The following is a 25,272-nucleotide window of genomic DNA, read 5'->3' as shown; positions in this document are numbered from 1 at the left end:
CAATAGTGCTTATGCTTGGGACCCATGCCTAATATTAGTCAAGGCCATTTGCACCAGCTGAAACAGGGTACAAATCTTTGTACCTAAATTAAGCACAGATCCCACTTATTTTATAACTATATGTGTAAATTCAAGTAATGTCCTGATCCGTCCATGACTCTTCTATTTCTGCACTGGCTTTTTGGACTTGCGCCTAAATTTATGTATGTAAATTTTAATTAAAACTATTAAGCATCAATAATTACTTGTTAAGATCCTAATTATAGGTGCTAATTAGCTTGTTATTTAATTATATCGCGCAAGCCCAAATTTATAGGTGCAACTTTTTAGTGCTTTTTATACAATTAAGGGGTCAGTATGCAGCGGCAATCTAAGAAAGCAAAAAGAATGCTGGGCATTATTAGGACAGGAATGGACAACAAAACTGAGAATATTATAATGCCTTCATTGCTCCATGGTATGACTGCATCCCGAATAGTGTGTACAGTTCTGTTAACTACCGCATCGCAAAAAGGATACAGCAGAATTAGAAAAGGTACAGAAAAGGGCAATGAAAATGATAAAGAAGATGGGATTACTTCCCTGTGAGGAAAGGCTAAAGAGGCTAAGGCTTGTCAGTTTGGAGAAGGGACAGCTGAAGGGAGATATGATGGAGGTCCATAAAATACTGTGGAGTGGAATGAGTAGATATCTCTTGTTTAGTCTTTCCAAAAATACAAGGACTAGGGCAGTGATCTGCAACCTTTTTCATGTAAAGGGCCACAGTTTAAATACAACAAAGCTCTTAAGGCCACCAAAAGATTGCAAGCTTACACATTTAAGCCTATACTAGCCATAGGCAGCAGAATGCTTTTTTTGGGGGGGAGGGGGGAAAGCTCTACCCAAGCCCTGCCACTATAATAATGATAATACTAATTGTGATACGATTTTTCCTTTCATTTTTCATATCTACACACATAGGGCTCCTTTTACTAAGGTGCGCTAGCGTTTTTAGTGCATGCTGAAGACTAGCGCACGCTACCCCTGCGCTATGCGGAGAAACTAACGCCAGCTCAATGGAGGTGTTAGCGTCTAGCGCGTGTGGCAATTTAGCGCGCGCTAAGGCCCATTTTGCATTGGAGTGCCTGCCAGCAGGAGGGAGTGGGCATCTCTCTTGCCGGCCATCAGATAAAGGTATGGGGGGGCGTTGAGGGGTAGGGGTGGGATCAGGGGTGGCAGGGGGTTCTTTGGGCTGTTAGAGAGTTGTCCGGTTGCAGTCGGAGAGTGTCAGGGGGATCTTGGGGGTGTCGGAGTAGAGTCGGGGAGTGTTTGGTAGGGTTTGGGGGATGATGGTGCCAGCGGCAGGAGGGAGTGGGCATACCTTCTGCTGGGGGATTCTATATAGAACGCCTGTGTGCGATTCTCAAAAGCTGCTTAGGCGGTTGCTGAGGCCGGGTGCCGTATACAGAATCAGGCCCTATGTGTGCATCTAAATATGAATCCGGACCTTTGAACTGTCCTAAGCCTAGATGTACTGTATATATGTACCTGCCCTATGACAACCTTCATCCATGGCTGACCTACAGCAATCCTTGTAATTCACTGTTTGAGTGAACAAGATTGAACTTAACAAATTGGCAGTACTTTCACTTTTTAGCCAACTCTTTGAGGGTCTTAGTAGAGAACTTCAGGAGTTACAAGCTACCCCAGGGCCACATGTTGGTGGCCGCTGGACTAGTGGGTATGCAATGAAGCTACTAAGTATTACATTCAAAACAAATATTTCTTCACTCATTGTGTAATTAAACTCTGGAATTCATTGCCAGAAAATATGGTAAAAGCAGTTAGCTTAGCAGGGTTTAAAATTTGTTTGATAAGCAGCATAAAATCTGTTTTATTTGGGGGGGATATTGTCAGGTATTTCTGACCTGGATTGGCCACTGTTTGAAACAGGATTCTGGGCTTAATGGCTTCTGTCTGTCCCAGTATGGCAATGCTTATATACTTATGTAATATTTACTGGTCAAGAAAATACTGATTATTTGCTTACATACTTTTGTTTCCACAACAGAATATGAGAGTAAGGACAGTGAAAGGACAAGAGTACTTTACCAAATCGGGTGCAAAATTCTGTGGAAAAATGGAACAAAAATTTCTCCTAGTTGATTGTCAGAAAGTCATGTTTGGTACATACAGGTAAGACCAATCAATTAGTTTAAGATATTTTAACTGATTTTAGTTAAAATTCAATTCCTTTTCTCTCATGCATACAATAATTTCAAGACTTAAAACCTATTTTAAATATTAGTGGAAAATAGTTTCATACATGGGAAGTTCAAAACAAATTAAATTTTGAAATGGAGTTAAGGAAGGATCCACTGGTATAACAAGGGAGTTTGGCACCTGGGGTGGGGTCATCTGGCATTTCTGTGCTGTGCGTCCCCCACTCTTCCCTGCTGCTTGGGTGCCCCTCAACTCTTCCCTGCTGTTTGAGCGCCCCCCCCCATACTCTTCTCCGCCACTTGAGTGCCCCCATGTATCACTTGAAATGTTCACCAGCATGAGCATCATTTTCCACCTACTGCTTGCACATGCCTCAGTACCCTTCTGACATCATGCTCTGGTCCTGTGACCAGGAAGTGACATCACAAGGAAGCTGAGGTCGACGCAAGGCAAATCTAAATGTTTTACCTACTGTTTAGTAGGACTGGGCTGCCATTTAAAATGAATGTCATCCATCAATAAGAGTGTATATTCTGAGATAAATTCTATAAATGACACTGGAAAGTGAGTGTTGGAACAAAGCAGTGCAGAGCAGTATTCTGTAAACAGCACTCCAACTTCAGTGCTGTTTAAAGAATAGGACCTAATTGGCCACCTTTTTCATGAGGAGATTCACCCAAAGCAGTTTTCAATACAGTTAATAGTAATCAGGTACTCTTAAGTATTTCCCCTATCTATCCTGGCAGGCTCACAATGTAACTGTGGTACCTGGGACAATAGAGGGATTAAGGGCCATAATCTATAAAGAATGCCTACAGTAGGCACTGCTAGGTGCCCTGCCTAGCAACGCCTAAATTTGGAATCCATGCTGATTTTTTAAAAATTTGCTTAATCGGTATGGTAATTGACACAGCCAATTAATAAAATGAATGTTTTATGTATTACTTGTGTAATTAATAGTGTGTTTTATGCAGTGCTTTATGTTCAATTAATGGTTTTGCACTGTCAAAGTTTGAAAATCAACAGTTAAAAAAAAAATGAAACAATTTAAGAGTTTGACATTGAACTCTTAAGATGCCTAGCAAAGCCTAAGTGGAGGCACTCTCCCACACCTAAGGACACCTATCTGAAAAAGTAGGTGTGGCTATGGATGGAGAATAGACGTGGTTGAGTTAGGCATCATTAGGTGAGTGAAAAGCTGGCCTAATGGAATGATGCCGATATCTGCTTAGGCGCTGCTAGGCATGATTTTATACATGGCACTTAGCAGTTGATTGAGAACTGTGCTGTTTGTAGAATCTAGGCCTAAGTGACTTGCCCAGAGTTACAAGGAACAGGCTTGGATTGAATCTACAACAGTTCTGACCACTAGGCCGTTATAAAGTCAGGTATCTAATATAACGCAACAAACCCCCCTTACTCCTCTTCCTCTTTCCCCCCCCCCAGCTAGAAAATTTATAACATCATAATCGGTAGAATTTCAGCCACAGTGGGGAAGATTCAATAAGGCCTGGATTCTATAAATGACACTATTGTTGGCGGCCACCTTAAAAGCGGCCGTCGATCATGTATCAATCATGGGATGGTACCATTTATAGAAATGTGCCTTCAGCAAAGGTAGGTGCTGGAAATGTAGGACATGGTTTTCAAGGCCTACATTTCCAGCACCTACCTTTGATGTGAATCGCACCTAAGGAGGCACTTTACGATGCCATGTCTACAGTGTCATTAGGTGTCATAAAATGCCTCCATAGGTGCCTACATTTTTTAAAAATTTACTTTCAATCAGTTTTAAACGGTGTTTTCAACTTAAGTTAGGCGTCAGTAGGTCACCTACTGGTACCTAATTTAAGATGTCATTTATAGAATCCTGGCCTAAATGCTGAGATGTTAAGCTAGGGTCAGATTCACTAAGCAAACCGATTGCGATCCCTTTGCAACCCGATTTCCCTCCGACCCGATTCACTAACCTCTCCTGCAATCCGCACCTGATCCATGCATGCAAATGAGGGGAAACGGCATGCAAAATAGGCAGGGATGAAATTCACTAAACAGAAAAAGGAATACCAATTGGGCTTGCCAATTTGAAGTAAAGCAACTGCTGAGGACCAGTCGCTTCACTTCTTACGGACTCTCCTGCCCTTTAAAACTACGGGCTGGCAATGTGTTTTTGCAGAATACATAAAAAAGGAATTCTTCCTTTTTTTATATATTCTAAAAAACGCTGCCAGCCCATAGTTTTAACTCGCCCCCCCCCCCCCCGCACTGATGCCCCCCAAAACAAACTGCAGGAGGGATGCCAACTCCCTCCTGTCACATAAGGGACATCCCGTCTCCGGTCCCCCTTGCCCCCCCCATACCATTAATGGAGTAGGAAGAGTGCTCAATCCTTCCTTCTCCAATGCTTCCCCACCCACCCAAAAACAAATGGCAGGAGGGATGCCAACTTCCTCCTGCCACCACCCCCGGATGCTCCCTCCCCATTCCTCACCCCCTCCTTGTACCTTTAATGGAGCAGGAGGGGTGCTAAATTCCTCCTGCTCCAATGCCTCTCGCGACGAGTCTGATGCCTTAGGCCACAGGTGTCAAAGTCGGTCCTCGAGGGCCAGAATCCAGTCGGGTTTTCAGGATTTCCCCAATGAATCTGCATGAGATCTATTTGCATGCACTGCTTTCAATGCATATTCATTGGGGAAATCCAGAAAACCCGACTGGATTCCGGCCCTCGAGGAGGGACTTTGACACCCCTGCCTTAGGCCCTGCCCCGGTGTATCATGTGATGCACAGGGCAGGGCCTAAGGCCCTGATTGTCTGAGGCGCTTCAGGCTCCTCCCTTGGGAGGGGCCTGAGGCACCTCAACCAATCAGGGACTTCCTTAGTGAGTACCTAAGAAAGTCCCGGATTGGCCAATCAGGGATTTCCTTTGTGAGTAAGGTGGGATGGCAGGAGGGAGTTGGCATCCCTCCTGCCATTTATTTTTGGGTGGGTGAGAAGGCATTGGAGCAGGAAGGATTGAGCATCCTTCCTGCTCCATTAATGGTATGGTGGGGTAGGGAGGACCGGAGACAGGGCTCCAACCTGCTGCTCGCACTGGCCTTGTTGCTCCCTCTGACATCACTTCCTGGTTGCGGGGACAGGAAGTTATGTCAGAGCGAGAAATGAGGCTAGCGCCAGCAGCAAATTGGAGATGCTGCTCGCACCGAGAAAGTTAAAGAGGTATGGGGAAAGTGAAGGGGTATGCGCAGGCATGGCAAGGTGAGAGGGCAAAGGGCAGAGGGGCAAAGAAGAGGGTGATAGGGGCACCACCGCCCCATACATTTCCCACTCTCACTTTGCTACTGGTTTCAGGAGTATTTTTTGAGATAGATTGAACTAAAGGTTTGTGAGCCAATATTTAAAACATGAACAGGGCAGGGGAAACTTTTAGCAATTCTTCAGGATAAAAAGAACCTTCACTATCATAATCCTGTATCTTGTATGTTGTTCTCTGACTCCTGTTTAAAACATCTTTTATTATAAATATCTCATCCGTCTATGTTTGCTTGTAACCTTTCTCAAATTTTCCTTTAGCTTTAACATAGATAGTTAGGGACAGTTGGAGTTTGTTTGTTTTTTCAGAATTTTTATTTCTGCTTGTTAAAGAGCTAAGGCATACCTCAATATGACAACACCAGTAAGAAGGGACATATTCAGACAGGTTTAAACACACCTCCCCCTTCCCCCCTTGGCTTTATCAGAGGCTGCAAGAACCTTTATGATTAACCAGCTTATCAGTTGTCACCATGACAATCGGGGTATTACCCTTCCCACAAACATTAAGGTTTCCTATTGAAGTGTCTCTTTTTAAAAAAAATAAAAAAATGGAAAGAATAAAAAGGCAGCTTTAGATGCCTTTTTTCTTTTCTGAGCTGCTAGTGCACTGCATCCACTGCTCTAACAATTAGATCTTAAAACTTGTCTTTTAACTAAAAGGCTGTTAAAATAAAAGCCATATTTTTTTTTCTGGCCACATCATTTCTGGGGTGGGGTAGAGGTAGGGGGTGTTCGACTAAATCTGTTTCCGCTAACATCATCAGAAAATGCATTTCCATCTCATCAGAAAAGTGCATTTCCAGCACTTCATTAACCCTGTTTCCGCTGATGTTGTCAGAAAAGTGCATTTCCGGCACTTCATTTACCCTGTTTCCACCTACGTCATCAGAATGTGCACTTCCGGTATGTTAGTCACACCCATTTCCACTGACATCATCAGAAAGTGCATTTCCGGGGTCATACACACCCATTTCCGGTGATGTCATCAGAAAGTGCATTTCCGGTGATGTGGACAGGGGCGGGGCATGGGTGTAGCCACAACCATTCATTCCTATGGGAGGGGGCAGGGCATGGGTGTGGAGTGTGAGGGGCACCTGGGCAGGAAAAGCAAGGAACGTGAATACAAAATGTTAGGTGTAACATTGGGCAAGAGCGAACAAGAAAGGGACCTGGGGATACTGATTGACAGGTCCCTGAAGCCGTCGGTGCAGTGTGCAGCGGGGGTGAAGAAGGCAAACAGGATGTTGGGCATGATAAAGAAGGGAATCACGAGTAGATCGGCGGACGTCATAATGCCGCTTTATAGAGCAATGGTCAGACCACACCTGGAGTACTGTGTCCAGCACTGGTCTCCCTACCTAAAGAAGGATATGACCCTGCTGGAGAGGGTGCAGAGGCGAGCCACAAAGCTAGTAAAAGGTATGGAAAATTTGAGCTACAAAGAACGCCTCAGAAAACTGGGCTTATTCACCCTTGAAAAGAGAAGACTGCGAGGGGATATGATAGAGACTTTTAAAATACTAAAAGGATTCGACAAAATAGAGCAGGAAGCATCGTTATTCACGTTGTCAAATGTGAATCAGACAAAAGGTCATGGACTGAAATTGAGAGGCAACAGGCCCAGGACAAATACCAGGAAGTTCTGTTTCACACAGCGAGTGGTGGACGCTTGGAAAGCTCTCCCGGAGGAGGTTGTGATGGAGACCACCATTCTGGGTTTCAAGGGCAAGTTAGATGCAAACCTTCTTGCAAATCACATTGAGGGATACGGGTAAACAAGGTCTTCATCTGGGAACATCTGGCTTGGCCTCCGCGTGTGCAGGTCGCCGGACTAGATGGACCAAAGGTCCGATTCGGTGAAGGCGTTTCTTATGTTCTTATGTGTAGGAGTGGGTGTGGTATTGGTGGGGCCTAGGAAAAATTGGGTGTGGTATGGGTGGGGTTTTGTTGAAAGTGGGTGGGGTTTGGGCAGAGAGTGGGCATGATGTGGTTGGGGCTTAACCCAGAAGTGAATGCTGATTGGTCAATCCTTATCTTATTTCACCTGTCAATCAGTTTGACATGAGGTGTACCCATTATATTACTTCCATGGATTTCCAGCAGCACATAGCCAGATCGTGCCAATGAAATTCCAGGGAAATCACTGCAAAACTATCTGGTTAGTAGGTTAGAGTAGTGGCCTAGCAGAGTGGAGAGTGGCTTAGTGGCTAGAGCTGCTGCCTTAGCACCCTGAGGTTGTGGGTTCAATCCCAGTGCTGCTCCTTGGGACTCTGGGCAAGTCACTAAACCCTCCTTTGTCTCAGGTACCATAGTTAGATTGTGAACTTGCTAGGACAGAAGGAGAAAATACTTAAGAGTACCTGATTTAAAAAATCTTGCTGCGCTTTTCTGTACAACTAGACCTAAAGATATGTCTATTAGGCCTTTACAATAGCAAGGGGTGCCAATGGCAAAGACGAATTAAGCGTCTCTGCTTTGCTGCAGCTAAATGTGTGATAGCATTGAAATGGTCAATAGTTCCTACCATACAGGATTGGCGAGTGAAATTAATTTCTTTGTAAACATTGGAACTGACAGATAAACATCATGGATGTTTTAATCCTTCTAATGATTTATGGGTGTGGCTAGCCCTGATCTTACAGACATCTAGTAATGACAGCTGAATTTTATATTATTAGTTAATTATGTTTTAAATTTTAGAGTGATGATAATAACCTACTGGGAGGGAATAGGATGGGTGTATTTTCTTTTTCTTTTTTTATGTATTTTAATATAAATTTCAATAAAAAATATATATATTTTTTAAAAACCTTGGGTGAATTACTTCATAAAGGCAGTTAATAAATCCTAATAAATAAATAGAATCTGAGCAATTTTTAGACCATTAACCCTGGGGTTGTGGGTTCAAATCCACGCTGCTCTTTGTGACCATGGGCAAGTCACATAATCCCCCCATTGTCTCAGGTACATTAGATAGATTGTGAGCCTGCCGGAACAGACAGGGAAAAATGCTTGAGTACTTGAATAAATTCATGTAAACTGTTCTGGGCTTCCTTGGGAGAAATGAATGAATAAATTAATTAATTAATTAAGAAAGAAAAAAGGCTGTACTAACTTTATCCAGCCAGTTATTCTGGTATCAGAATAAATCCTGGCGGCTGACTAAGACCCAAATATTCAATGCTAGTTCTCAGATTAGACCCAGCTACTGTTCCCAGAGTGGGAGTCCTGCACCTACAGCCTGCCAGTAGGTGGTGCTGTTTCACTATTAAATTTTCAATAGTGAGGGATGGGCAAGCTATAGAGGAATCCGTAAAACCTGCCTGACGTTCTTGGTGGAAAACTTAAGTACCACCCTACACTGGCAACAATGCGGTTGGAGAACTCCCATTCAGCTTAGAGGGATCAGTGGACCCAGCATTGAATATCCTGCCCAAAGCAATAAGTACCTTTAAATTGCTGACTGCTGTATTATGAATATAGTGTTTTATAGAGCATTCTATTGTGTTGTGTATGAGTTTTAGAAACAGATATGTATTAGATATTTGATATAACATAATGAAATGTATTTTTTAATAACTGTAATCCACTTTGAACCCAGTGCAAAAATAAATACCAAATGTAGATCAAATGCAATTATTCATATTATTCAAAATGAATTGGTACGTCGGACAATTGCAGTTAAAATGAGCAGTTTATATAACTAGAACAAGAGTGTCCAAATTCAGCCCTTGAGGATTATGGCCAGTTGGATTTTCAGAATATGCTTGAAATCTATTTGTGTGCCTTGTAAGCACTTTATTCAAATAGATATCCTCCTGGAAATTCTGAACACCCAACTGGGTTGTGACTCTCGATGACCAAGTTTAGGATCCATGAACTTGAAGTTTGCATTTGGAGATGCATAAATAAAGTAGAATTATGTTATCGAAAATTCAAGTAAGTTATGTTAAGATTCTTCACTAAGGGGCTTTTTTTTTTTTTAAACTAAATTTACTAACATGTGATTACCACAGGTTAAAATCCATTACCACATGGTATTCTCAGGCATCCCATAGTAGTTTTGGATCTGTTTAAGCTTCCCAAGTATTAAAAATACTTTAATTAAAAAAAAAATAAAAAAATTTTTAGCTACATTTCCAAATGCTAACCAATTAGCATGTGGTTAGTGCAAGATCCCTTTCCACCTAGAAAGTAGATGTTGGTAAGGGCACACGTGCTAAGGGCCATGTGCTAATTGGGAAATTAGTGCATGGCCATTAATTGAGGAAATAGAAAATGTGGTCATTTTACATCACACTAAAAGTGGCCTCAGCATGCAGGAAACCCACGTACTAGTCAATGTGCAGGTCACTTTTTAGCACAGCTTAGTAAAAGGGCCCCTAATGTTGCTAACATTTTGAGGAAAAACAACTTTTTGTTATAATTTATTTATCTACTGTCTTGCATCTCTCTTTTTGCAAAATGGTTCACAACATACACGGATCTTAATATCCCCTAATGATTGTGACAATGTAATAAAACTTAAGTAATCTCATAACTGAACTAGAAATAAATTAATATTGGAATATTTAAAAAACTGATTTGTGGATAAAAATGACCTTTTTTATCTTTACAGAGATAACAAATATCTTTTATCACTATATATATTTTACCTACAAATAAATGTTTTTTCTCTTTTCTGTTTTAGTTTTATGTGGTCATTTGAGAAGGTCAACCTTAGTATGGTTCAAGTAATCAGTGGACAGTTGGTGGAATCCTTTGATGAAGAGTTTAGGACTCTGTATGCACGCTCTAGTGTTCCCAGCATGTTTGGAAAAGATGAATTACTTATAGGGAAAAATCGAAAGATTCCATGGGAAAATGGTACCTATCAACACTCATTAACTTCTTTAATCTCTGCTTCCAGTCAACACAGTTTATTTGGCAGACAAGAAAAACTGCACAATTTAGATTCTACTTACTTACATTCTCGAGGAAGATATGGAATACATGATGAGGATAGGTACAGTTCCAAAAACCTACCATACAAGTCTCACCTTCTACCAGGTTTTAATATACAAAATAAAATCCACCAGCATCAGCTAAGTGAGAAAAGTGGACATTGGAAGAGACACAGTTATGCTGCAGGAGAGAATCCAGAACCCTCTCCATACATGTTGCTCAACCGAGCCTTGAATCAGAGGATGGGCAGCAATCATTCTAATAACTGGAAAATGCAGCCAAGTATTCCCAGTGTTGGATCATCTTCAAGAGGAGGCTATTCGGCCATTTACAATGGATCCAGCCAAAACTTAACAGATCGATTTGTTTATCGGGTATCAAATTTAGGAGAAAGAAACTCTAATGTGCGGCGGTCTTTCCATGGTACAGACAACCACATTCGCTTTCTGCAGCAAAAGATGCCTACCCTTGAACGCACTACCAAGTCATTCCTCCGTAATTGGCGGATTGAATCTTACTTAAATGATAATTCTGATTTTCCTGCTGATTCAGGTGGAGAGATTTTAGATGACAAATACGAATCCTATGAAGGAAGTGAAAGTACTAGAGTTAATCCATTTTATGCTCATTCACGGCTTCGTTCATCATTAATGTTTAAACCAACATTACCTGAGCAAAAGGAAGCAAACAGTTGTAACACAGGATCTACACATTCAACTATTGTTGATTCTCAAGGAAGTCTAACACCCAGGTCAATAAATCCAAGAGACAGCTCAAATTCAAGGTTTAACCCAGGTCATGGAGGCCATGAATTGCAACCAGAATTAACTAAAAGGCACAGTTTGCAAATTCCAGAAGGTCCTAAGCCTGTTTTAAATTATAGCACCAACCATCAGCCAACCAATTATTTATACACATCCTTATGTGCTAACAATCACACAGATAATGTTAAAAGCCAGCAAAATGAAAGTATATTTAAGAGACGCAGTTTACCTCTGTACGAACACTCTAAAGTTGCTGTAGAGTATGTTCCCAACAGACAACCATCTAATTACACATATAGTTCATTGGGTAGGAGTACTGCAAGACAAATAGCAGAGAAGCCAGATGATCAGAAAGTCAACAACATGCATAACCATTTAACAAATGCAGATCAAAACATGCAAAATGAATCTCAGATTGCCACTCCAACAAGGACTACATCCAATGATTCTCTGGATGATTCTAACAAGGAGGATCCTAATAATGATTGGTCTTCAAAGAAAGAAAGCAAGGGTTCTCCAAATTTTCTTAAAAAGGGATCCAAAAAGTTGCGGTCACTACTTAATCTTTCACCAGAAAAAAAAGAGAGCTTGTCAAAACACAAAGCCCCTGCTTTTTATAGGATGTGTAGTAGCTCAGATACTTTGGTATCTGAAGATGAAGAGAAGCAAAGCCCTGCAAAATCTGGAAGCAAGAATGATGGGTCGCCCAAAAAAGAGAAATCAATGTTAGGTATATCACAAATTAGTTTAAATAAGAGTAAAGAAAATGTATGTACCAGCCCAGCCAAGTCTGTGAAATCCAACGATGATGACAGTAAAAGTCCCACTATATGTAATGTTGAAAGTATTGGAGATTCCTCTACACCAAGATTTAATACTGAACAAATTCAGTACCAAGATGCTAGAGAAACTAAAGTACACACAGGTTATGGAACTCCATTTGCTTCTACTGCTCAACAAAGGGGAATGCCACAAAGGGAAGTATCACAAAGGGGGATGATACAAAGAGATATGTCACATAGGGGAATTCTACAAAGAGGAATGCCACAAAGGGAAATGTATATAACAACCAAACCAGAAACTGCAAACCTAAAGGAGGCTCTAGCAAGATCGCAATTCAGTGATAGAAGAATTTACAGTCGCTTCGAACCATTCTGTAAGCTGGATGGCAATACGGAGGCCAGCAATATGCAGAATAGCAACTCACAGCCATCGGAGCTGAAAAGCAGGACTTTGGGGCATAATTTTGTACGGCCCAATCACATGCCTAATTACAACTCTACTTCAGTTTATCGCTCTTTGCAGCCGCATGAAAATAAGTTGGGAAGGTTCATGCAAAAGTTTGGAAACTTCATAAATAAATCAAATAGATGAACATATTTGTGAGTGCGGAACTTATCAAATTTGACATGACTGTAAATATCTAGTTGTCAAACATTAATTAGTTGTTTTTCTAAGAAATTTAAGGACTTGGTAAGTGAAAAAAACACCAGAGGTTATTTTGTTTACAAATGTTTATGCATGTGCTCCAGTATGGAAAGATTTTTTTTTTTTCTACTAGAAACATTGGCAGCTAATTCCCACTACACACTTCCGCTCTTCTATAAAACTCATGTAGGCCTGGTCATACCATTGAGTAGCTTTCACCTTCTGACTCTTCAATAGCATGTGGATATCAGTTTCAAACCTTTCCTTTATCTTCATCCCAAAAGCCTGTCTCTTTTCCCATGACATGTACCATGGTTGCCCACCAACCTATGGCCACTTGTCTCACGCTGAATGACAGCAGCAACATCAGAAGGGGGATAAAACCCATACCCTGTTCCCCAGTCTCAGGCTCTGCTCATGCCTTTTAACGCCATGTTGTAGCCTTCTTTATCTCTCAAACCTAACAATAAAAGGGAACTCTAGTACTGCATGATCTTGTGCCCCAGCCTCACTGCCAAAGCGACGGATAGCAAGGACTGATGACTGTCCACCTTTTCTTGTTGCATTTAGTTTTTGTAATATGTGTTTCAACTTTTCTCTATATGGATTTTCCAAAAAATAAAATAAACATGCAAGTAATTAAGAGACAGTGAGACATTGAGCTTAGCAAGTCTCACTCAATGAACATGTTTTAATGCTACCTGGTAAATTGTACTGTAAAAGATACTTTAAACTCTAAGTACTGTTTATAATTCAAAATGTTATTCCCTCTGAAAAATGTAAATGCAACTTTTTGTGAATAAGTTACAGTGGCTTTATTTTATTCGGCCTATGCATGTCTGTTCTAGCACAGCAAAGCCAAGACAGATGCACAGTATGCATGATCAAAGGAAAAGTGTTATGCACCATTACTAGAAGACAAACCTTTTTTTTTTTTTTTTTCATATTTGCCTTTTCTTCAGGGTGCCTGCATTCACCAGCTGAGACACATGCTTTGACTTATCACATCCTCTGCTCAGGTCTCTCACTCCAGTTGGCTTTCATTTTGACTGCAGCACTATTTCATTACTAGGTGAAGATGGGAACAAAAATAAAATGTCTACCTTATCGGGGCAAGGGAGACAGATGAGCAGTCACCTTGAAAGCCAATCAACATCATTTTCATTCCATAGGTTAGCTTAAAAAAGGTGCCCTAAGTGTGATCTAGAATTCAACAATTCCTTGCTGGCTGTCTGAGAAGGTGAGAAAATAAAATGACATTTTAGACAAAGAAGATACAGAGAGCAGTCGGTACCTTTTGGTCAACTTTATTAGTTTGTAACTGATAAGCGAAGCATTTTAATCTGTACTGTAGAGGTTTCCAATGAATTATGAAGTCCTGGAGGTGCAAAACAGGTCAAATTATAGAATATCCTTTTGTAAAGTTTTCATTTTATAAGACTTTTGACTTATATGGCTAGTCATTCAACAATAAAAACCATTATTGAACAAGGAAAGGCTGAAATCTCTCAGGAAAAGTGGTATATTAGAGGTCCTTTTTATTAAGGTGTGTTATCATATTTAGTAGGCAAGTCGCTTAATCCACCCCCCACCCCTCCATTGCCCTAGGTACATTAGATAGATTGTGAGCCCTCTGGGACAGATGGGGAAAAATACTTGAGTACATGAATAAATTCATGTAACAGTTCAGAGCTCCCTTGGGAGAATGGTATAGAGATTGAATGAATACAGTGGGTGAGGTGTGGATGCTGAGGCTGTGTGGAACAGGGCTTGTTTCCATCTTGGGATGTTTCTGCTGTGGATTTCTCTAAGCAAAATTCCACGGAGAGCTTTACTTTCAAATGAATTTGTGAGCCTGAAGATACAAAGTGCTATAGATCTCTGTGTGCAGCCCATTACGAGGGGCCGCTGAAGAGTTCTCAGCTCAACCAAGAAAAGAATGATGTGGAGCCTTGAAACTTGATATGAAATGAAATGAAAAGTGTCAAGAAGAATGTGGAATAATTTGTAAGTTTCATAGCTCCACATCATTCTCTTCTTGGTTGAGCTGAGAACTCTTCAGCGGCCCCTCGTATATTATAGACTGGGATAGACATTGACCACTGGAATTTATTCTGGAACTGAATCACACTTATATTTTCATCAGCCTTCTTTTCTCCATTTAACACATCCTTGTGGCCACCTGTTAAATTATTCAAATTAGGTTAAACCCATACAGCTGCTTTTTGATTTTCCAAATGTCAGACTGAGACCCTATCTCATATGATGTTTTAATGATCTAACTTAAATTTTGGGGTCAGATGTTTGGGCATGTGACTATATGATCCTAGAAATTACTGAGCTTTTGCCATGGAGAGAACTAGAAGTTCATAAACCCTTAATGCAGCAAAAGGTGTACTTGTTAAGAACGTAATAATAGCCATACTGGGTCAGACCAATGATCCATCAAGCCCAGTAGCCCGATCTCACGGTGGCCAATCCAGGTCACCAGTACCTGGCCAAAACCCAAGGAGTAGCAATATCCCAGGCTACCGAACCAGAGGCTTCCCCCATGTCTTAATAACAGACTATGGACTTTTCCTCCAGGAACTTGTCCAAACCTTTCTTACAACAAGTTACGCAATCCGCTCTTACCACAACCTCTGGTAACACGTTCCAGATTTTAACTATTCTCTAAATGAAAAAATATTTCCTCCTATTGGTTTTAAAAGTATTTCCATGTAACTTCATTGAGTGTCCCCTAGTCTTTGTCATTTTTGACGGAGTGAAAAATCAAACCATTGTCAACATTGCCTGACAAGCTCATCTCACAAAACTGGAAAGATAATTTTGGTTTCCAGTTTAATAGCTGGGCGGAACTCAGTTTGTGTAACTTCAAAGTCTGAAAGGGCAATTGCTGGACATTGTGATCACTTATGTATTGGGAAAAACAAATTGAAACCCTTAATGACTTTGTTGATTTGGATGTTGCTAAATTTCAGATTCTCAAGATGCTGCATTCATTTCTGATGTTTGTTCTTGTTATTCTATTCTACTTATTTATAATGAGGTTGAACTATGAAACTTACAATAAAGATATTTTAACAAAATAATTGGGGTAGACATTTTGCAGATGCAAGGCAAATAATACAGGGTACCCACAAAAATACTCCTTGATTTTAAATGGTTACAAAATCAAAACTTATTGGAATATGTTTATAAATGACAGCAAATACAAGTCCCCAAAATTATGATTAACAAGACCTTACACAATCGCTTGCACTTTCACCCTTATAAGCTACAATTGGTGCAGAAGTTACAACATTCAGACAATGCAATGTGACAAAATGACCAGGTGTTCCTCAAGTGGCCCCCGAGATCACCGGACTTTACTGTTTGTGACTTTTTCTTTTGGGGGTACATGAAAGACAGAGTGTACCTACCTCCACTACCCACAACAATGGATAATCTGCATTACTGAAGCTATAAATGCGATCACACCAGATATGCTTTGGAGAGTCTGGTCTGAGCTCGATTATCGCATCGATGTTTACCGAGTAACAAGTGGGGCACCCATCGAGTGTATGTACCATATGAGTTGATGAACTGTAGCCTCAAAGGTGAAAGAATATTTCAATAAATTTTGGTTTTGTAACCATTTAAAATTAAGGAGTATTTTTGTGGGCACCATGTATATGGAGATTTCAAAATGAAATCCCTCTTCAACACTTTACCAGACTTGGCATAATCCAGGATCTTTTCTTCATGGGGAAAACATATGTGCACTGCAGATGACATGCATATTTCCCTGTTTTTAGAGTCTTTCTTTGTGCATGTTTCTCACTGGAACTCCCTTTCAAAGTTCCCCATAGAAAAAAATTTAATAAACTTGTTTTGAATATGAGCGGTTCTGAAAAGTTCTCGGCCCAACCAACTTCTGAGCGTTATTTTGCCACAGTAGCTGAAAAGAGTGTTATCTTATTTCATTTAAGTGCCCATTTGTATAAACAAAATTCTATGTTTTGGACATTGTTTCACATCATTGATTGAACCATATCCCTATCATTCTAAGAACATAAGAATACCCTTACTGGGTCAGACCAATGGTCCATCAAGCCCAGTAGCCTGTTCTCACAGTGCCAATCCAGGTCATTAGTATCTGGCCAAAACACAATGAGTAGCAATATTGGGTTCTGCGAATACAGGGCAAGCCGTGGCTTCCCACGTGTCTTTCTCAATAACAGACTATGGACTTTTCCTCCAGGAACTTGTCCAAACCTTTCTTAAAACTAGCTACACTATCTGATCTTACCACATCCTCTGGCAATGCGTTCCAGAGCTTAACTATTCTCTGAGTGAAAAAAAATTTCTTCCTATTGGTTTTCAAAGTATTTCCCTGTAACTTCATCGAGTGTCCCCTAGTCATAAGAACATAAGAATTTGCCGCTGCTGGGTCAAAGACCAGTGCCCTGAGACCAGCCCTACATGTTTACATTCTGGTTCAACAGGAACCCGTCCAACTTTGTCTTAAATCCCTGGAGAGTGTTTCCCCTATATCAGCCTCCGGAAGAGCGTTCCAATTTTCTACCACTCTCTGGGTGAAGAACTTCCTTACGTTTGTACGGAATCTATCCCCTTTTAACTTTAGAGAGTGCCCTCTCGTTCTCCCTACCTTGGAAAGGGTGAACATCCTGTCTTTATCTACTAAGTCTATTCCCATCAGTATCTTGAATGTTTCTATCATGTCCCCTCTCAGTCTCCTCTTTTCAAGGGAGAAGAGGCCCAGTTTCTCTAACCTTTCACTGTACGGCAACTCCTCCAGCCCCTTTACCATTTTAGTTGCTCTTCTGTAGTACCTTTTGTGTAGTACTGTGTCCTTCTTCATGTATGGCGACCAGTGCTGGACGCAGTACTCTAGGTGAGGGCGAACCATGGCCCGGTACAGTGGCATGACAACCCTCTCTGATCTGTTCGTGATCCCCTTCTTAATCATTCCCAGCATTGCACAGCTGGCTTCATCGTCTTGTCGACCAGTACTCCTGGGGGGTTTCTTCAAGTACAGCCCCGGACATCCTGTATTCGTGCATAAGATTTTTGTTACCCGTTCTACTCCACTCAGAATTTTGTAGACTTCAATCATATCTCCCCTCAGCCGTCTCTTTTCCAAGCTGAAGAGCCCTAACCGTTTTAGTCTTTCCTCATATGAGAGGAGTTCCATCCCCTTTATCATCTTGATTGCTCTTCTTTGAACCTTTTCTAACACCACTATATCTTTCTTGAGATAAGGAGACCAGAATTGAATGCAATACTCCAAATGAGGTCGCACCATGGAAAGATACAGGGGCATTATAACATTCTTAGTCTTAACCATTCTCTTCTTGGTTGGGCTGAGAACCTTTCATCACCACCTGGTGTAAATCAGAATTGTATGCACAGAAATAATCTTTTTTTTAAGAATTGCTCAAGGATATAAAGGTATAGCTATAAAGGCATGGACTACAAAAAAGAAAAGGAAAAACAGCATTTACTGTATCAGGGCTGCCCAAGTCCAGTCCTCGAGATCTACTGGCAGGCCAGGTTTTCAGGATATCCACAATTAATATGCATGAGAGAGATTTGCCTGCACTGCCTTCTTGGTATGCAAATCTCTCTCATGCATGTTCATTGTGGATATCCTGAAAACCTGGCCTGCCAGTAGATCTCGAGGACTAGACTTGGGCAGCCCTGGTTTACATGATATGGGGCAGATTTTATACATGGTGCTTAAACTTTTTAAAAATTGGTGCTATGGGCTATTCTACTACATAAAGGACAGGTACCTTTAAGAGCAGTGTTCTTCAACCGCCGGTCCGTCCACAGAAATTTTCTGCCGGTCCACAGGGCCGGCATGTCCATTGGGCCCAAGACAGTGTTCATCGGCCACCGGTCCATGGTGTGATCAACGCGGCGTCTTCGGGCCGGCTCCCTGAGTGCTACAGTGCACAATGCCGTGGGAAAAGGCTCCCACACGCAGCCTGAACCAGAAGCCTTTTCTATGACGTCGCAACGTCAGAGGGAAGGCTTCCAGATGAGGCGCGGGACGCGCCCACAGCTTTGTGCACAGGGGGCCGCTGCCCACAGCTTTGTGCAGTGCAGCACTCAGGGAGCCAGCCCAAAGATGCTGCGTTGATCGCACAGTGGACCAGCCCGAATATAACACAGGAGGGCAGGCCAGAAGGCAAGGCACATGGAGGGAGAGAGAAAACAATGGTAGGGGAAATGCTTTTATTTTTTTTATTTAGTGATTGATGGGAAGAAATGCATTTGTTTCTTTTCCTCTGGGGTTGTACTGCTTGCAGTCTTGCATCTTAGGGTTTGTTTGTAAATATTAGTACTTTTAGTTTTTGGTCCTGCATTTGCATGGGGTTATCTGTTTTCTGGTAGGAATGAATGTTAAAAAGCATACAGTGTGCTTTGTGTATTTTAATTTTGTGCTTAACCATGATGTGTTGTTAATACAATTATATTGTATGTATATATGAAAAATGAATGGAAAAAATGGTGTTACAATAAGTACTATTATGGGGGTGGGGTCTGGGGCGGAGATTGAGTGGAGATGGCATGACTTAGCCCAGTGTTCTTCAACTGCCGGTCCTCAGACCGGTACCGGTCCACAAAATAATTATTTTATTTCCGCCAGTCCATAGGTGTCTAAAGGTTGAAGAACACTGGTTTTAGAGAATAATACTAAAGCTGACTTCAACACTCAACTTTGGGTACTGGACTTACGCCAGCTGAAATGTGGTATAAATCCTGGCATGCTTGTTGGGTGCAAGTCCTCCATAGTCTATAATAATGAGCCCAACATTTTGGAATGCCCCTGATCCAGCCATGCTCCTCCCAGGAACACATCCCCTTTTGGGGTGCACACTATAGGCTTTGGGCTCCCCGTGCTATAGAATAGCACTCATCAAAATGTGTACACACTTCAGATTGTCAGTAATTGATTGTTAGTCCCCAATTATTGCACAAGTGGCTCGTCCTATTAAGTTCTGTGCACATTTTGGGTCGGTGCCTAAATATGGGTCCCATATGTGCAATCCAGGGAACTATATACAGTATAGATGTCCCCAGGAGTGAAGGTTAAAGCTGGTCATATAACTGTGTGATCCTCATGTACATATTATGAAATATGTGTATATTCATGCAAACTTAGGTGCTGCTACCTCAGAGAAGGCATAAACGTCTGTGCTGGGGGTAGGGGGAGGGACATTCTGTCAAGTAAGAGAGGCTCTTGCTTATGTGCTTCTACAGCCTAGGTGACCTATTAGAAAACTATCCTTTTCTAAACCACTAGGACACAAATGAGCCATGATATATTACATGCATAGTAAATCTGTACAAATCTAGTTCAGGTACATTATTTTCTTACTTTTTAAATAAAATATTTCTCTAAACTTGTACTTTGGATTTGATGCTTTTATTTACACAACTGTGAATTACAGGGGATGATTTTGATTCATGAATGAAAATTCCGACCCACCAATCATGTAAGATAAGATTTCCTACCTGATCAGAATGAATGATCAGTCACATTAGGTCTTGAAGAAATCATCATATTGGCATAGTCTCCCAGAAGAGGAGCATCAGATTAGATGTGCTCAGTATCTCTATGCAATGATTGGTTTCTTATGGTGTTATTTTGCCAATTTTGCTGAAACCTAGGGACATGTTTTGTACTTACCTTGTGTTAAATGCAACAGTTGGCATGTGGTAGGTACAAAAATGTACACTAACCCCCTCTTCTACGAAACTTCGCTAGCAGTTTGTAGCGTAGAGGGCCACGCTGAATGGCCCGTGCTGCTCCCAACGCTCATAGGAACTCTAAGAGCGTCTGGAGCAGTGCGGGCCATTCAGCGTGGCTCCCTGCGCTAGAAACTGCTAGCGCAGTTTCATAGAAGAGGGGGTAATTGTTGGGGGCATCTACTGCACATGAAATTTCTTTAATGCACCTTAAATGGATTCAAAATTACCATAAGGGCTCTTACCATCTTCGGTTTAGGTGGCAAGGGACAGTGTGATAAAGTTCTATATGCTAACATAGTAACATAGTAAATGACGGCAGATAAAGACCCGAATGGTCCATCCAGTCTGCCCAAACATACACTTGCTATAATTTAATGATTTAATTTAAATTGTTCTTTTTCTTAGATATTTCTGGGCCAGAAACCCAGTGTTCTGCCCGGTACAGTGCCTAGGTCTCCATCAAAGCTCACTCCAGCCCATCTAAACCATCCCAGCCCATCTTCAACTGAATGGCCATGTACGGGACACGGCAATGCAGAGACTAAGCCCAATCCCTACGCTTAATAAAGCCCACTACGCAGTTAGCATGTGAATTGGTGTAATGCCAGTGCAATAATGATCGCTGCTTTGTGCAGTAACATCCTTGTTGGGACCATTACTTTTTCAATAAGGATTTTATTATTGGTTGAAAAGACTTTAGAGAGTGCCTTGCCTTTTCTGTTTGACAATTGAAACAATGGGCCTGATTCTCTAAACGATGCCTAACTTGGTAGGTGCCTAGGAAAATGGCACCTACTGCATGTTATTCGAAGTTGGGTGCCATTTGCAGATTCACGCCTAGTGGTGCCTAAATTGAATTAGGCACAAGTAGACATCATAATGATAGATGTTGATATATTAGGCCAGGGTTTTCCTGGCCTAATATACCAGCACCTAACAAATGCCTACTGGCACCTAACTCAATCCACGCCCAAACTCTGCGCCTAACCATGCCCACTTTTCAAGTAGGCACCTCAGTGTACATACCTACAGCCAATTTGTAGGCGCCTACCAGGAAATTATTTTTTTTTAATTGTTTTTTAATAGTGCCGTCAGTTATGAGCACCAATTAACCAAGTAAAAATTAACTTAGGTGCCTACGTTGGTAGGCATGCGGATCTAGGAGCCTTCCGATAGGCACTATTTATAGAATCAGGGTCAATATGATGAGAAACCCATCCCCCGCTGTCCAAGTCAACAAATTACCCTTCACACAATCATAGAAACATGATGGCAGATAAAGGCCAAATGGCCCATCTAGTCTGCCCATCTGCAGTAACCATTATCTCTTTCTCTCTCCGAGAGATCCCACCTGCCTATCCCAGGCCCTCTTGAATTCAGACACAGTCCTGTCATTTCTTTCCATTGCCCCCCCCCCCCCCATTTCTTTCTTATCATATCCTATTTAATGAATAATTGACTTAGGGCTCCTTTTACAAAGCCATGCTAGGGCCTTAACACGCGGAAAAGCGCGCACTAATTTGCCGTGCGCGCTAGCCGCTACCGCCTCCTTTTGAGCAGGCGGTAGATTTTCAGCTAGCGCATGCTATAGCGCACGCTAATCCGGTACGTACGTTAAACCCGCTAGCGCGGCTTAGTAAAAGGAGCCCTTAGTGTTCTTTACCTATTACTCCATTTATATATTTGCTTCATTGTAACATGGGCATTCTTGTGTTCTCCCCTCTTCCTTCCCCTTAGCTCTGTTTTGATTCAGTAAATACATTTGAACTGTGAATTCTGGAAATGCCTAAATTTAGTTACCTAAATTTTGTGCACTAAGCCATTATAGAATACTAGTGCACTTATAAGTTGGCATACAGTACTCCCCCGAAATTCGCGGGGGTTCCATTCCAGGAACACCTGTGAATTTTGAAAAACCGCAAATGCGGTTTTGAGTCTGTAAAAAGGCAGGAGAGGGCAGCTGGGGCGCCGGCAGGTGCAGTAAATCATATACGGTATGTTCCGGTGGGGGGGTGGGAAAGAGGAGGAACAAACTGCTGTGCAGAAGGCTGATTCGTGGACTCATTCCCTGTATTTCCTAATCGGAAGAGGCAGTCAGAAAATACCGTGAATAACTGAGTCCACAATTCACGAACCGTGAATTTGCGGGGAACACTGTATATGCACATTTAAATATGACCACTTACACCATTTCTATGGCAAGTATATATTACAGTTGCTAGTCCTATACTCTTCTGTTATCTAATACAGTTCTAAATGGATAACATTAAGACAGCTAGATTTATCTAAGAATTAACATTTTCAAGGGTGTGAAAATGAATAGTATAATGCAGTTTCATATAATAATAATAATAATAATAATTTATTTCTTATATACCGCCAAAGCCGTTGTAGTTCGAGGCAATTTACAATGAAGAAGGGCTGGACAATCAGCAAAATGTTACAATAGAACAATCATAGAAACTAGGTGCCAGAGAAAATGGTACAATCAGAGAAAATTGGAGCAATCAGGGAAAATGGTAGAATCAGCGAAAATGGTACAATCGGCGAAAGATGGAGCAATCAGAGAAATAGGTACAATCAGAACAAAAAGTACAGTAAAGAAGATTGGCAGCCTTTGTTTCTTGGTCAGTTCTGCAGTGTCATGTTGCATATTCTTTTCTTGGTGCTGCTTGTTATTCTCTTCTCCTGATTGCCATTGTTTGCTTATTTTTTCTTCTGTGTTCTGCTTGTTTCTCTTGTTGTGTCACAATAAAAATGATTTTCAAAAAAAAAAAAAAAAAAGGTCAGGAAAATCTGCATAAAGGATAAATCTAAGAATGTAGGTAAAACAAAGGGGGTTTAAGAAATTATTTTAAAAACTCAGTTGTTCGTTGACGCCTTTATGTAGAGGTTGCATTAAGTTTCATATGTTTCAGTTCTTGGAAACTTTATTATGCAAGCTGTTTATTATTGCTTGTATGTAGGTTGCAGAAAATCCTGTATGGTGTATGTGGATAAAATGGTTGAAAGTCATTTCATTTTATGAATATTTACTGCTTGGAAACCGCTTAGAAATTAGGCAGTATATATATATATATTTTAAATAATTAAATAAAATACCATAAATTGAGATTAGCTAAAGAGACATTTCTTAACAAGATGCATTTTTACTCATTTATTATAACAATTGGTTACCTGAAGTGCTGACCAAAAAGTGGGCACAATGTAATAGGAAGAAAATTGGAAAACTTTCTTATATTTTATATTCCTAAAACTTGGAAAAGACAGAAAGTTAAATTGATGAATAAGATGTAATGTGGTGGAGAGAGGCCCACACATCAGCTTTATCAGATAATGTGGGCCTAATCCATATAGGATCTTAAAAATTAGGCAAGCCAGTTTAAGCAAAATTCGGGTGTCTATTGATAACAAATGTAAAGCCCCAGGACTAATATGATCAGAAATGTTTAAAGAGTAAGGTAAACAGCTCTAAACATAAGAACATAAGAATTGCCGCTGCTGGGTCAGACCAATGGTCCGTCCTGATCAGCAGTCCGCTCACGCTCACGCTCAAGACCAGAGCTCCAAATGAGTCCAGTCTCACCAGTATAGCATGAACTTGTCCAACTTTGTCTTGAAATCCTGGAGGGTTGAATTGTCTGCAGATGTTTCAGAAAATATTTTGATATGCCCAGACAGGCCACATTAAAATAATCCATTTTAATATAACTAATCACTACCAAACTGAACTAGTCAGGGTGTAAATATTTCTGGATGCTTCTCAATTTTTTGCATAACCCCAAACAACTTTTTGTTAGTTGGTTAACTGATCAATCATGGTCAACCTGTAATTAAAAATTATACCTACATTTTTTTCTCCAGACTGTACTTTATATTCCCTGCCTGAAAGATAGATTAAAAAAAAAAATCAAATACAGTTTTATTACTATTATTAATTATTTCTATAGCGCTACCAGATGCATGCAGCGCTGCACAAAATCACAAAGGGTAAGAAAACAGTCCCTGCTCGAAAGCGCTTACAATCTGAACAGGCAAGACAGACAAGGGGAACGTTTAATCAGCGGGCTCTTTTGGAGGGCAGAGGAGTAGGTTTAAGGATTATAAAGCTATTATCAAGTAATAAAAATGTAGTCTTCTTTTCACTGAGTTGAAGAAAATTATTACTCATCCATGTACTAATTAAAGACATGCACACTGTTATTTAAGGGAGAGTATTTTCAAAAGCGGAATCAACAGTAAACAGAATGGTAATATCATCTGTATATATATGAGCTAGGAAGCCAGCTTTATCTGATAGGGTTCCCAGAAAGGATAGTAGCACATTGGACAGGGGAGATCCCTGTGGACCCCACAGTCAGAAAACCAATATTGTGAAAGTTTCCCATTCATCTTAACCATGTAAGAGCTATAAGATAGGACACCCCTAAACCAATTCAACACCTTGCCAGTTATTCCTATACTACCAAGCTTTAATAATATATCATTTTTAAATTGTTTTTTTTTTTTAATGGCGCTGTCATTTGTCAGCACTAATTAACCAATAATAAAAAAAGTTAAGTTAGGCACCTACATCGGTGGGCATGCTGATTTAGGAGCCTACTGATAGGCACCATTTATAGAATCTGGGTCAATATGACTAGAAACCCATCTCCCACTGTCACAGTTAGCAAATTACCCTTCACACTGTCCTGTCATTTCTCTCCACTGCCCCCCTCTTTCTTTCGTATCATATCCTATTTAATTAATAGCAAAGATCAAACACACTAGAAATATCTAATTATGTTACTACTATGTTCCATTAAAAGCAGTGGAAGTAAGGAAGGCAGATTGAGACATCTGGGTTTTACTTCCACAA

The 25,272-nt window shown here is 40.9% G+C and overlaps 1 protein-coding gene across 1 annotated transcript in view; it reads left to right on the top strand.

Annotated features, from left to right (window-relative positions):
• FAM83B (family with sequence similarity 83 member B) overlaps positions 1-15,171 on the top strand; it is a 160,219-nt gene extending 145,048 nt beyond the window's left edge. Inside the window, exons 4-5 of the mRNA XM_033935581.1 lie at positions 2,051-2,175; positions 10,205-15,171. Of these exons, the coding sequence (XP_033791472.1) occupies positions 2,051-2,175; positions 10,205-12,596 (2,517 nt within the window). The 3' untranslated portion in view covers positions 12,597-15,171. The remainder of the gene's footprint in view (positions 1-2,050; positions 2,176-10,204) is intronic.
• Positions 15,172-25,272: the final 10,101 nt, after the last annotated feature.

The sequence above is a fragment of the Geotrypetes seraphini genome, chromosome 3, assembly GCF_902459505.1.
Source record: "Geotrypetes seraphini chromosome 3, aGeoSer1.1, whole genome shotgun sequence".
In the NCBI taxonomy this organism is placed as follows: Eukaryota; Metazoa; Chordata; class Amphibia; order Gymnophiona; family Dermophiidae; genus Geotrypetes; species Geotrypetes seraphini.
Note: the sequence above shows the minus strand (reverse complement) of the source record. Positions and strands in the feature narration are given on the sequence as shown.